At 35.2% G+C, this 12,406-nt stretch overlaps 1 protein-coding gene and 1 pseudogene across 7 annotated transcripts in view; both read left to right on the top strand.

Annotated features, from left to right (window-relative positions):
• The window catches only part of PTPN4 (protein tyrosine phosphatase non-receptor type 4), a 207,211-nt gene extending 195,073 nt beyond the window's left edge, over nucleotides 1-12,138 (top strand). For 6 of the 7 annotated variants that reach the window (XM_004759771.3, XM_045066457.1, XM_045066459.1 and 3 more), the window contains 4 exons: nucleotides 829-957; nucleotides 3,267-3,415; nucleotides 5,725-5,860; nucleotides 10,899-12,138. In XM_004759771.3, the coding sequence (XP_004759828.1) occupies nucleotides 829-957; nucleotides 3,267-3,415; nucleotides 5,725-5,860; nucleotides 10,899-10,985 (501 nt within the window). In that variant the 3' untranslated portion in view covers nucleotides 10,986-12,138. Of the gene's footprint in view, nucleotides 1-828; nucleotides 958-3,266; nucleotides 3,416-5,724; nucleotides 5,861-7,094; nucleotides 8,416-10,898 lie in introns of those variants that run through there. The other variant, XM_045066458.1, reaches the window with a different exon arrangement.
• On the top strand, nucleotides 5,546-5,666 carry LOC123387950 (annotated as a pseudogene).
• Nucleotides 12,139-12,406: the final 268 nt, after the last annotated feature.

Here is a 12,406-nt window from a genome sequence, read left to right as displayed (position 1 = left end):
AACAACCCAAATATAACAAATAAAATGTGAGGTAATCACATAGTTGTATATTATTTGATAGTAAAAGAAATGAAGAAATGGTACATGCTACAACATGGGTGAACCTTAGAGAACATTTTTGCTAAGTGAACAAAGGCAGTCATCAAAGACCACACACTATGTGATTCCATTATCTGAAATGTCCAGATTAGACAAATTCATAGAGGACAGAAAACAGATTAATACTTGCCTAGGTTCAGAGTAAAAGAAGGGGTTGGGATAGAGGAACACACAGTGATTGTTAGTGGGTATGGGACTTCTTTGGGGAGTGAAAAGTGTTCTAAAAGTGCCTGTGTTGAAGGTTGCACAGTTCTAAAAACAGTTGAATTGTGTGCTTTAAGTGAGAAAAGTATATGGTATTTGAACTGTATGACAGTAAAACTTTTTTTTAAAAATATCCTAATTATGGAAATAAATAGATAGGCATTTTAATTAGAAATTCTTTCTCATTTTTACTTAAATCTAAAAATTAATCAGATTTAGTTCATTATTTTGCCACTCACATAGTAGTATATATTCAGGCAGGCATTAATCAAGAATGATAAAACATTGGGTGAAAATTTGTCATTAACAGGCTATATGCAGTCTCAAAATATATCCAAGCAGATTATTATTAAAAAGAGAAAAAATGAAAAATTTTAATAGTTGGCAGATCTAGGTGCAGGATATATGAGGATTCGTCAAATTATTCTTACAACTTTTCTGTAGGCTTGAAAGTTTTTAAAAACTAAAGCATTTTAAAATTGGAGAACGTAAATTATATATTTTTCTTAAATCTATTGATGTCAGGTAAAGTGTCACCAGTATTGGCCAGAACCCACAGAAAGTTCATCCTATGGATGCTATCAAGTTACCTGCCACTCAGAAGAAGGAAACACAGCATATATCTTCAGGAAGATGACACTGTTTAACCAAGAGGTAGGAAGGCAGGATATCCACTCAGTGGAACGGTTATGTTCAAGGTAAAAACTTTGAAAGCTGAAAATGTTTTGAGTCCTGGTTACTAGGAAATAATATTTAAAATTATTGAATTTGCTTCATTGGAACACTTTGGAATCTTATGAGGTATATTCTACTATATTAAATGTATTTTCAGTTTCTCCAGATAAATATGGTCAGTAAAAAAAGTCTAGTAAATAATACTTATAACTCTTCTTATTTTGGCTATTCATAAAAGCTATGCCAGGGTTTTGTTTGATTTCTTCCTGCCAGTAATATCAATAAAGTATTTGAGTACGTCTGTGGAAATACAAAGAATAATTGAGCATTATCAAATTATTGTCCTTTTTGTATAAGGGTAAAGGAGTGCAATCTCACAGTCTCCCCAGTATTAAGAAGGAAATGATTGTAGGCACAATCCTCTGACAGCAGATTATAGCTTTGTAATTGCTAATTTCTACTGCCACCTGAGTCACTCCTCTTTGGCTTCCAAATCCAGAGCCAGAAATAGAAACTGATTAGTAAATGATGACTTAGTAACTCAGTTGAAAGATGAGTGAAGAGCATGGCATGTTGCCAGTCTTGTCAGGCTGTTAAAGATAGTACATTCCACTTTCACTGCTTGCAGCTACATATTTCCCTGTAGTCACCTTTGGTTTTGAAGGGGGTTAGAGGAAGAAAAAGTAATTGCTAAAGAAGAGCAAATAGCACACACTTTGAATACCCATGCCTGTGGGTAGCCTTTGGAAATGAAAGCTTCATATTCCCCTCCCCATCCCACTCCACTTCCCTGAGTATGAGTAAAGGAGCCCAGCAAGACAGAGCTTTACTGACCCAAAGGGAGGGAGTCAGAAGTTGTGGAGATTTATGATAAAGGAATCTGGCATTGAATAAAGCAAAGTTACAAAAAATAAAAAATTAAATTTCCAAAATCTTAAGAACTAGAGATTCCATCAGAATGGATTTAGGGCTTGTGTAGCTAGCTCATGGTCCAGTGTAACTAGATAAGTCAATAAGACATTTCTTCATTTTCCCAAATGGGTATCAAAGGCTGTATATTGGCCCTAGAAAATAATATTTATATCTTCAGTGTAATTTCTTTATGCTCCAATAGGTTACCCATGGCAGTTTATAAACTTACAGTGGCTTTTCTTTGCAAACGCTAAGTACTTTGCAAACTATGCCAAGACACAAATTAATTTTTAAAGTTTGAGACAAATACAGTTGGGAATATACATTTCTTTACATACCAAATACATATATACATGGATGGATGGACAGACAGACATACCCCAGAACATAATAAATATCCATTTAACATTACCCAGTCTTACAATTATTGATACCATTAATTTCTTTTGTTAACAGTAATAATCAAAGGCAGTCTGTATTAGATACCTTCAATTCATTACTCAGGATTCTGAAAAATTAGTCATCAAGTTGTACTGAGTCTCTTTAGGAATTCATTCATTAGTCCTTTTCTTAATTACTTTGTTCTTTAATGGTCTTTTCTGGAAGCCTCCTTCAATGTAAATGACAGTAACCAGATTTCATAGTGTTGAAATCTGAGACTATGGTTCCAAACACTCTGAATTAGGTGATTCAGAGATCCTTTCATAGAATCCTTTCAACATAACACTATTCCTGTGATGTATAGATGTTATTTTGTTTTTCAGTTGAAGAAAATAAGGCTCTGAAATATTAAGTGCCTTAACCAGCTGAGTCAATATTTAAACCAAGATGTATGCATTCAATAATACCTTACTCTATTTTACTGATTCTTGGCTCCCAAAAAATAATTAAGCCTTGATTTGACTTTGTGTTTTTGTGAGCTCCAGTTTTTAATCTACATTTATTTTGAGATTTTATTTTCTTAATCTTCATTATTTCAGGTACTTTTTAGAATTAGCCCAACTTCGCTTGTTGTTAAATTTTCCCTACAATTTTGCTCACCTAACACTTTTTTAGTTTATTCTTTAAACATTTCTCTGTATCTTAACTTGTTTTTGCCTGTTTATTTCCTTCTCATCTGAAAAATACAAATGCAGAGATTGAGTTGTAAGAAGAGTAGTGATACGAGTAGCTGACAATTAATAGACACAACTGTTTCTGTAAAATAGTTTCTTTCTTTTTCATTGAAATTTTGGGTTTTATTAAAGTTATACATTACTTTTGGGGGGGTACTGGGAATAGTTTCTTTTGCTTTTCTTCTAAAATTAAAGACATGAATATTTATATTTTAAAGATAATTCATAAGTTAGGGTGCATAATTTTTCATTTACACTTAGAAAAATGAGAGTCGTCAACTCACTCAGATTCAGTACATAGCCTGGCCTGACCATGGAGTTCCTGATGATTCAAGTGACTTTCTGGATTTTGTTTGTCATGTACGAAATAAGAGGGCTGGCAAGGAAGAACCTATTGTTGTTCATTGCAGGTATGCTATTTTCTCTTTTATGGTTGAATAGTTGACCTGATAAGTCACTTTTAAAAGGGAATGGGTATTTTATTTTGCCCTTAACTTCTGATCCTCACTGTGGTAGTTAGAGGGAACCCAAAGCTATGATCTGAAGCTAGAAAGCTAAGGGTATGTTCCAACAAGTGATTGTCAGAATCTTTATCATAAAAAGTAAAAATAATACTTCATTGACTGATTCTTAGAAGCTTTTCTAAGTTTTAAGTTTTTCTGAGTTTAACATCTCAGACACTGGGTGTCTTACAATGGATGGTAGCTTAGATTTGATGAAGTCCAATATTTAGGCATTCATTTGCAGCCCAAGGTTTAGATTTCCTCCTCACAGTGTACTACTCCAACCCACGCTGTGGCCCATCCCAGGACATTTGTTAAGTCCTCTCCTCTCTCGGACTGGCCACTCCCAAGAGCTCCAGGTGAACAGCGGTAGGCCGTCCTTTCTACCGTCCTTTCTTCCTTTCATACTCTACCTTCTAAACAGCTGGATACAGTGACTCCAGCCTTCACTCCTATAACCCAGATTGGAAAACTGAAATTATCCTTAATTCTAGCTGCCTGTGTTATTAGAGTGATTTATTCAGAAGCTGTATTGATGCCTCTGAATAAATAAAGGTATCTCCTCATCCTTAAACTTCCCAGCACTTTTTTAACAGCAGTCTTTTAGATCATCAAAACAGATTGTAGACCAAATATCTGAGAGGTAGGGGCGCCTGGGTGGTTCAGTGGGTTAAGCCCCTCTGCCTTTGGCTCTGGTCATGATCTCAGGGTCCTGGGATCGATCCCCACATCCAGCTCTCTGCTCCCCCACTGCCTGCCTCTCTGCCTATTTGTGATCTCTCTCTCTCTCTTTCTCTTAATAAATAAATAAATAAATAAAATCTTTAAAAAAGAAAAATGTCTGAGAGGCAACAAGCGGGATTGATTAACACATTTGGCCATTTATTATTCTAAGTTCCCAACAGCTGCTATAGCTATTTTGTTCACAGAGAATACTTCAAAAAGTTGTTCTTGACTATCCCATTATAAAATTTAATAAAAATTAGATTTGCTTTTAAAAACTGATTTGAGGGGCACCTGGGTGGCTCAGGGGGTTGAGCCACTGCCTTCGGCTCAGGTCATGATCTCGGGGTCCCGGGATCGAATCCCGCATCAGGCTCGCTGCTCGGCGGGGAGCCTGCTTCCTCCTCTCTCTCTCTGCCTGCCTCTCTGCCTACTTGTGATCTCTCTCTGTCAAATAAATAAATAAAATCTTTAAAAAAAAACTGATTTGAATGTGGAAAATACTGTCTTTTGTACATTTGTTAATGATTTATTATTGTAATTTTATTATTTTGCCTTTTTTTTTTTAATTTTGCATATTTGTCAAGGGGAGAGAGAAAGCACAAGCAAGGGGAGCAGCAGGTAGAGGGAGAAGTGGGCTCTCTTCTGAGCAAGGACCCTGGGATCATGACCTGAGCCAAAGGCAGATGCTTAACCAACTGCGCCACCCAAGCGTCCTGAATTTTATTTTCTTTTTAAGATTTTCTTTATTTGAGAGAGAGAGTGCAAGCAGGGGGAGGGGCAGAGGGACAAGCAGAATCCCCACAGAGTGGGGAGCTGGATGTGGTGCTCCATCCAAGGACCCTGAGATCATAACCAGAGCCAAAGGCAACCACTTATGACTGAGCCACCCAGGTGTCCTGTTATTTTGTATTTTAAAGGGAGGCTGCTCCAGTAAACATATATACCTTGTTCAGATTTTTAAAACTGAAATGTAATTTTACAGTAACATTTTTACAACTAAAGTGGGGAAGGGGTAGATACAAACCATTTAATCTGTATTAAGTATGAAATGTATTTCAATTTCACAAAGTATTTTTTAGTTGGCTTTCTACTTTATAATATAAAACTTTAAATTAAAACCATATTAATAGGGTACCTGGGTGGCTTAGTGGGTTAAGCCTCTGCCTTCTGCTCAGGTCATGATCTCAGGGTCCTGGGATGGAGCCCTGCATTGGGCTGTCTGCTCAGCAGGGAGCCTGCTTCCCACCTCTCTGCCTAATTGTGATCTCTGTCAAATAAACAAATGGAGTCTTTAAAAAAAATAAAATAATAAGCTTTGCGCCATGGCAGTATCGTAGCCAATGAGGTTTATTCAAGGCATAATTATTGCTAATTTAAAAAAATCAAGTAATTCTTCTGTTGTATCTCAGTACTTTAATGTACAGCACAAAAGCCACAAGAAGTTTAACAGAATAGTATCAATGAGACTGCCCCTTACTTGTCTTTTTTAGTGCTGGAATTGGAAGAACTGGGGTTCTTATTACTATGGAAACAGCCATGTGTCTCATTGAATGCAATCAACCAGTTTATCCACTAGACATTGTAAGAACAATGAGAGATCAACGAGCCATGATGATCCAGACACCTGTAAGTATTGTACTTCATGTACATATGTGTATTCTCAACATGATGATTTTTGTTATCAGTGTATATGGCAAACCGTATTTTTTTCTTTTTAATTCCCTGACAGGAGCCAATAATCCCTAGCACAGGAGTTGGCGAATATTGCCTGTAAGCCAAATCTGGCTTGCTACTTGTTTTTGTAAATAAAGTTTTATTAGAATACAGCCATGCCCATTTGTTTACATATTGTCTGTGAATGCTCTCACACTAAAATACCAGAGTTGAAAAGTTGTAACAGGCACCATATGATTCGCAAAGCCCAAAATATTTACTAACTGGTCTTTTACAGAAACTGTTTGCCAGCACCACCTTATCATATTAATTCTTGAGTGCTTATCAGGTACAGGGGAGCTTTCCATCTGTTTGTTAGTCAGGTGGGGTGGGATGCCAAGAACAATAGCATCTCTGAACTGGAGAATCCTGGTAGACCTGTTCTTGATGAAAACCGCTGTGGTGAAATCACCTTCTTTTTTAATGTAAGAACTTGAGCTGCAACAACAACAACAACAAAAGTCATGAAAGTTAAGCTATTAGTTTATTGTATTCTACATAGACTCTGAATTACATTCCAGGAATCAAAAGGGGAATCATGAAATTTTAACCTTAAGATTATATTTTATATTAAACCATCGTGAAATGTTAGCATTCTTGGTGGCACTAAGGTTACTGAAGTGAATTAACCTATGTGATCTAAGAAATGCCTTTCATTTGGTTTGGGTTTTTTTGGCTTTTAACTATAGAAAATTTCAAACATACACAAGAGTAGATAATAAATAAAATAGCCTGGTATTTGAAACAAATCCTAGACATCAGATCATTCTGTCTATAAATATTTCAGAGTGTATCTTCTAAACAAAATCGTAATACCATTATCACATATAAGTATAATTAACAATAATTTCTTAATGTTATCAAATAACCTGTAGTCAAATTTCTATTTGTCTCTTATAAATTAGGTCTTTTTAAATTTTAGAACAGCTTTATTGAAATATAAGTCCCATACCACAAAATTCTCCCTTTTAAAGTGTACAATTCATTTGTTTTTAGTATATCACAGAGTTTTGCAGTCATCACTGCTTGTATTAGAGCATTTCATCACCTCAAAAAGAAACCCCATACCTGTTTTCCCTGATACAGTCTTCACCCTCCCCTCCACCCAGCCCTAAGGCAACCACTAATCTATTTTCTGTCTCTATAGGTTTACCTGTTCTCGACCTTTCATATGCATGAAATCGTACAGCTTGGTCTTCTGTGTAATTGGCTTCTTTAATTAACATAATATTTAAAGATCCATTCTGTAGCATGAATCAGTATTTCATTTCTCTCTCTTTTTTTGGGTGGGTTGCTACATTATACTCCATTGTATGAATATATTGTATTTTATTTATCCATTCATCTGTTCATGGACATTTCAATCATTTCAACTCCTTTGTTATTATGAATAATGGTACTATAAACATTTGTGTATATGTTTCTATGTGAATATGTTTTCATTTTTCTTGGGTGTCAACACATGTTACTATCTTTTTTTTTTTTACTTAATTAATTTCTACACCAACATGGGTCTTAAACTCATAACCCAGAGATAAGAGTCACATGTTCCACTGACTGAGCCAGCCAGGCACCCTGTCTTTTTTCTACTTTAGCCGTCCTACTAAACGTAAAGTTGTATCTTATTATGGTTTTGATTTGCTTTTCCCTAATAGCTAATGATCTCAAGCATTTTTTCATGTGTTTTTGGCCATTCATCTGTATATCTTTTGAGAATTGTCTAAATATTGTGCCCTTCCATTTTATTTTTTTTAAAGATTTTATTTTTACATAATCTCTGTACCCATCGTGGGGCTCAGACTTACAAACTCTAAGAACAGCAGTTATACGCTCTACCAGCTAAGCCAGCCAGCTGCCCCTTGCCTTTTATTCAGTTCAGTTTTTTTGTCATTTTATTGACCTGTAAGACTTCTTTATATTGTCTTCTTTATGTTCTCTGAATGAAAGTGTTTTGTAGATCTTTATTTTGCAAATATTTTCTTCCATGCTCTTTCACTTTCTTGATTATATCATTTGTAGCACAGAAGTTTTTTTTAACTTTGATGAAGTCTAGTTTATATATTTTTTTAATCACATATGTTTTTGGTGTCCTATCTAAGAAGTCATTGCCTAAACTGAAAGTCTCAAAGGTTTATTCCTCTGTTTTCTTCCAAGAGTTCTATAGTCTCACTGTCACATACATATGTCTGATTTATTTTGAGTTAATTTTTACATATAGTTTGAGGTAGGGTTCCAAGTCTATTCTTCTCCATGTGGATATCCAGTTGTCTTGGCTCTATTTGTTGAAAAAGGCCATTCTGTCTTGTCTCTGTGCGCCTTGTCAAAAATCTGTTGACCACAGATGTAAGGCTTTATTTCTATACTTTCAGCTCTTCCATTGATTTGTATTTGTATGCCTTTTCTAATGCTAGTATCATACGGTCTTGATTACTGTAGTTTTGTAATAAAATTTAAGTCAAGAAATGTGATTATCCCAACTCTGTTCCTCTTTTTTAAGACTGTTTTGGCTATTCAGAGTCCCTTGCATTTCCATATAAATTTTAGAATTAGTTTGTTTTCTCTGCAAGAAAAGCAAGATACGGATTGCATTAAATCTACCTCTCTATTTTGGAGAGTGTTTCCATCTTAATGATATTTCGTCTTCCAATCCAAGAACACAAATTTTCTTTTCATATATTTATGTCTTCTTTAATTTTTTTGAGTGATGTATTATAGTTTTCAGTGTGCAAGTCTTGTACTTCTTTTGACAAATTTATTCTTAAGTTTTGTCTTTTTGGTGCTATTTTAAGGGAAAATGTTTTTGCTTATTTGTGGAGTATACATTGCTTGGGTATACAAATAAAATTGATTTTGTGTGTTGATCATGTGTCCTGAAGCCTTTCTGAAATCATTTAACTCTAAAAGTTTTTTATGTGTGGAAATGGACTCCATAGGATTTTCTATATACAGTAAGTTATCTGCAAATAGAGGTAGTTTACTTTTTCCTTTCCAATTTAGATCCCTTTCTTTTCTTTTTCTTTTTTTTTTTTTTCTTCTCAAGTGCCTGGCTAAAACCTCCAGTACGGTGGTAAATAAAGTGGTAAAACCAGACATCCTTGTCTTATTCTTGGTCTTAGGGAGATAGCTTTCAGTTTTTCACTTACTAAGTGTCTTGTTAGGTATGTCTTTTATCAGGTTGAGGAAGTTCCCTTAGTTACAAGTTTGTTGAGTGTTTTCGTTGTGAAAATGTGTTCGGTTTTGTCAAATGCTTTTTCTTTATATATTGGGTTTTTTTTTTTTTTGAGAAATTGACCACCTTCTGAGCAGTAGGTGTTTTTATGCTGTTCGGTTGGTGTTAGAATCTGTCTGTAGAAATCTTTCATTGCCAGAGTTAAGAAAACAAACTCAGGAGTTAATACTGATGCTTCCAGTACAAATTCAGGATGACTGCATTTTTAATGGTCTACTTTACATCTTACACCCATTCATCTTTAACAAGAATCATGGTTCTCTACAATATCAGCAATGAAAGGTTTAGACTGTCAAAAATACTCATTTGTTTTATTACACGTGATATAATAGCAGTCTCAGAATAACGAAATTAACACTACTGCTACCGACAAAATAGTTACTAAAAAGAATTTTCATTTCTTTCCACTTTTTGAATATAGTCTATGAGGTATTCGTAGTGCTGTTACAAAGTGCCTTGAAATAGCTCCTTTCTGTGTGGTTATGTTGTCAACTAGATAGACACATTGATTTGTTCCATGTTATTTTCAATTTACAGAGATTTTTTAAATTAATATTCTAATTATGGAGTGTATTTATGTGGTTCCAAAATAAAATCTATAAAATAAGGAAGTATATTCAATGAAATCTTGTCCCTACCCCTCTCCTGTGCTCTATTCTGTCTGTCCCTTTATAGGAAACCACGTTTTAATGATTTGTCCTTCCTTTTGTTTTATAACATATATATTGAGACAGATAGACATTTGTATGCCCCCTTTTCTTTTATAGAGAGAATATATTGTGTGCACTTTTCTCTGCCGTGCTATTTTGACTGAACAAGATATTCTGGGGGTTGGGGGGGAGCATCTGGGTGGCTCAGTCATTTAAGCGTCTACCTTCAGCCCGGGTCATGGTCTCAGGGTCCTGGGATCAAGTCTTGGATCAGGCTCCTTGCTCAGCAGGAAATCTGCTTCTCCCTCTGCCTCCCCCCACTTGTGCTCTCTCTCAAATAGATAAATAAAATCTTTATGGGATGCCTGGGTGGCTCAGTGGGTTAAAGCCTCTGCCTTTGGCTCGGGTCATGATTCCAGAGTCCTGGGATCAAGCCCCACATCGGCTCTCTGCTCAGCAGGGAACCTGCTTCCCCCCTCTCTCTCTGCCTGCCTCTCTGCCTACTTGTGGTCTCTGTCTGTCAAATAAATAAACAAATAAATAGATCTTTAAAAAAGAAAAACAAGTATTCTGGACTTATTTTATAGTGATCCCCAGTAGACTTTTATTCCTTCCCCTCCCAGCCTTCCACCACATATTCCTCTGTGAGAATGTGGCACGCATTACTCACCCAGGCCCTTCCTGATAGCCATTTGGATTGTCCCTATCCTTCATTACTATAAATAATCTAGCAGCAGATAGGCTTATTTATGAATGTATGTTTTCAATTTCTTTTTCTTGTTTATCTTTGGATAGATTGCTAGAAGTGGGATTGCTGGGTGAAAGGTAAATTAATGTTATTTTATTAGATGCTGCCAAACTGTAGTATTGTACATCCCTACTAGCAATGTCTGAGTGTGTTGCCAACAAAATATGTTGTCAGACTTTTTTATTTTTTACCATTCTGTTGGTGAAAAATGGTATCTCTGTACAGTTTTATTTGCCTTTCTTTTATAAGCAAACAAGTGAGATGTTTTTCCTTTTTTGTTGTTTTCTCCTTTTTCTGATCAATTCTGTTCTTTCTGTTTTTCAGAGTCAATACAGATTTGTATGTGAAGCTATTTTGAAAGTTTATGAAGAAGGATTTGTTAAACCCTTAACGACATCATCAAATAAATAAGAAAACAAAAGTCTAGGACATGTGTCAGAAAACCGCTTTCTGTTATATTCACTGTGCCATAATTCTGCTTGCAGGAAATGGCATTGAGACAAAACAAATGAAGAACTAACAAAAACTGAAAACTTCAGCACTGTTGCACTTTATGTTTAAAATGTCACTCTCTCAAAATCTATAATTCCCATGTTTGAAGACTATTTCATGCTTTGCTCCGAACAAATAGTGAATAACTGAGTATGTTCAGGGTAATCTATGAAAATTGTGGTGGTGCCATGCAGTCCCCTTCTGGTAGAATTGCCACAAACAAGGCTCAGAATTCTCATCATCTCTGTTATACACCTGTATCTTGAAAGCAAAAAGAAGTAAACATCAGAAATCAGCTCTGGTGTTTCCCAGTGATTCATGTACTTATTACTGTACTGGCTACCAGATTTTTATTCTTTAAATTTTAGCAATATCATTCTCAGTATTGGCCAATACACTGCCTCTGGATGCAGCACATCTCTCCCTGTACTTCCCCTGTACTCCCCCTGCAGAGACCTGCTGTCCATGAGAAGAAAGATGGAGTTCGCTTTTCCCAGGAAATGCTGCACATTGTCCATTTACCAGCATCTTATAGAAAATATAAATCTGAATCTACTCATTTTCTTGAATTTAATAATGTAACTTATATTTATCATAAGGTTGGCTTACTCCAAATCATGTGATTTCACATACTTGTTGTAAAGGAATGCATGCATTGTGTCTTAACCCCTTAAGTGCCTTGAGACGTCTTTGTATGTCTAATGAAAAGGCACTCATTTGACCCCACTAGGAGGTATGTATGTATATTGTACATTTACATTTTTATGCATTTTGAATCAGTTCACATTTTAAAACATAGCTTCTTGTATGACAAGTTACACAGTCAAAAAAGGGTATGGAAATTCTATTTCTTACTCAGTTTTCCTGTATTTTACAACAAGAAGCAAAAGGTAATTTGTGTTCTACTAAGTGAGCACTCTGCTGCTCTTTTCCTGAGGACAAGTGTTACAGTTTAGCAGCTCAAGTCAAAAGATGCTTTATTACTCAAATTTTCTATTTATTTTATCCCTACCTTTAGAAATGACACCTAATATGCACATTAAAGTTAAGCATATTCATATTTTCAGCTAAATTATTTTTATCACTGTCTAAATTATTACTCTAAAACATTCAGTTTATTTCAGGCTTTTTCACACTGGTCTGTTGGTTAGGATACTACAAACAAGGAATGAAATATTATTGACTTATTTCTAAATGTAATCCCTTGATAATTGAAATGAGGATTTTGTTGTCATTTTTTGCATACAATTATATTACTCCAGTTTATATATACTTGTTAAGTTATAAGCATGTTAATATGGAGAGTTTTGATTGTTCAGCCTGATGGGGAGGATCTGATT

Source organism: Mustela putorius, unplaced genomic scaffold (genome assembly GCF_011764305.1).
Source record: "Mustela putorius furo isolate JIRA1106 unplaced genomic scaffold, ASM1176430v1.1 tig00003867_pilon_pilon_pilon, whole genome shotgun sequence".
Classification (NCBI taxonomy): Eukaryota; Metazoa; Chordata; class Mammalia; order Carnivora; family Mustelidae; genus Mustela; species Mustela putorius.
This window is presented reverse-complemented; position numbering and strand designations above follow the sequence as displayed.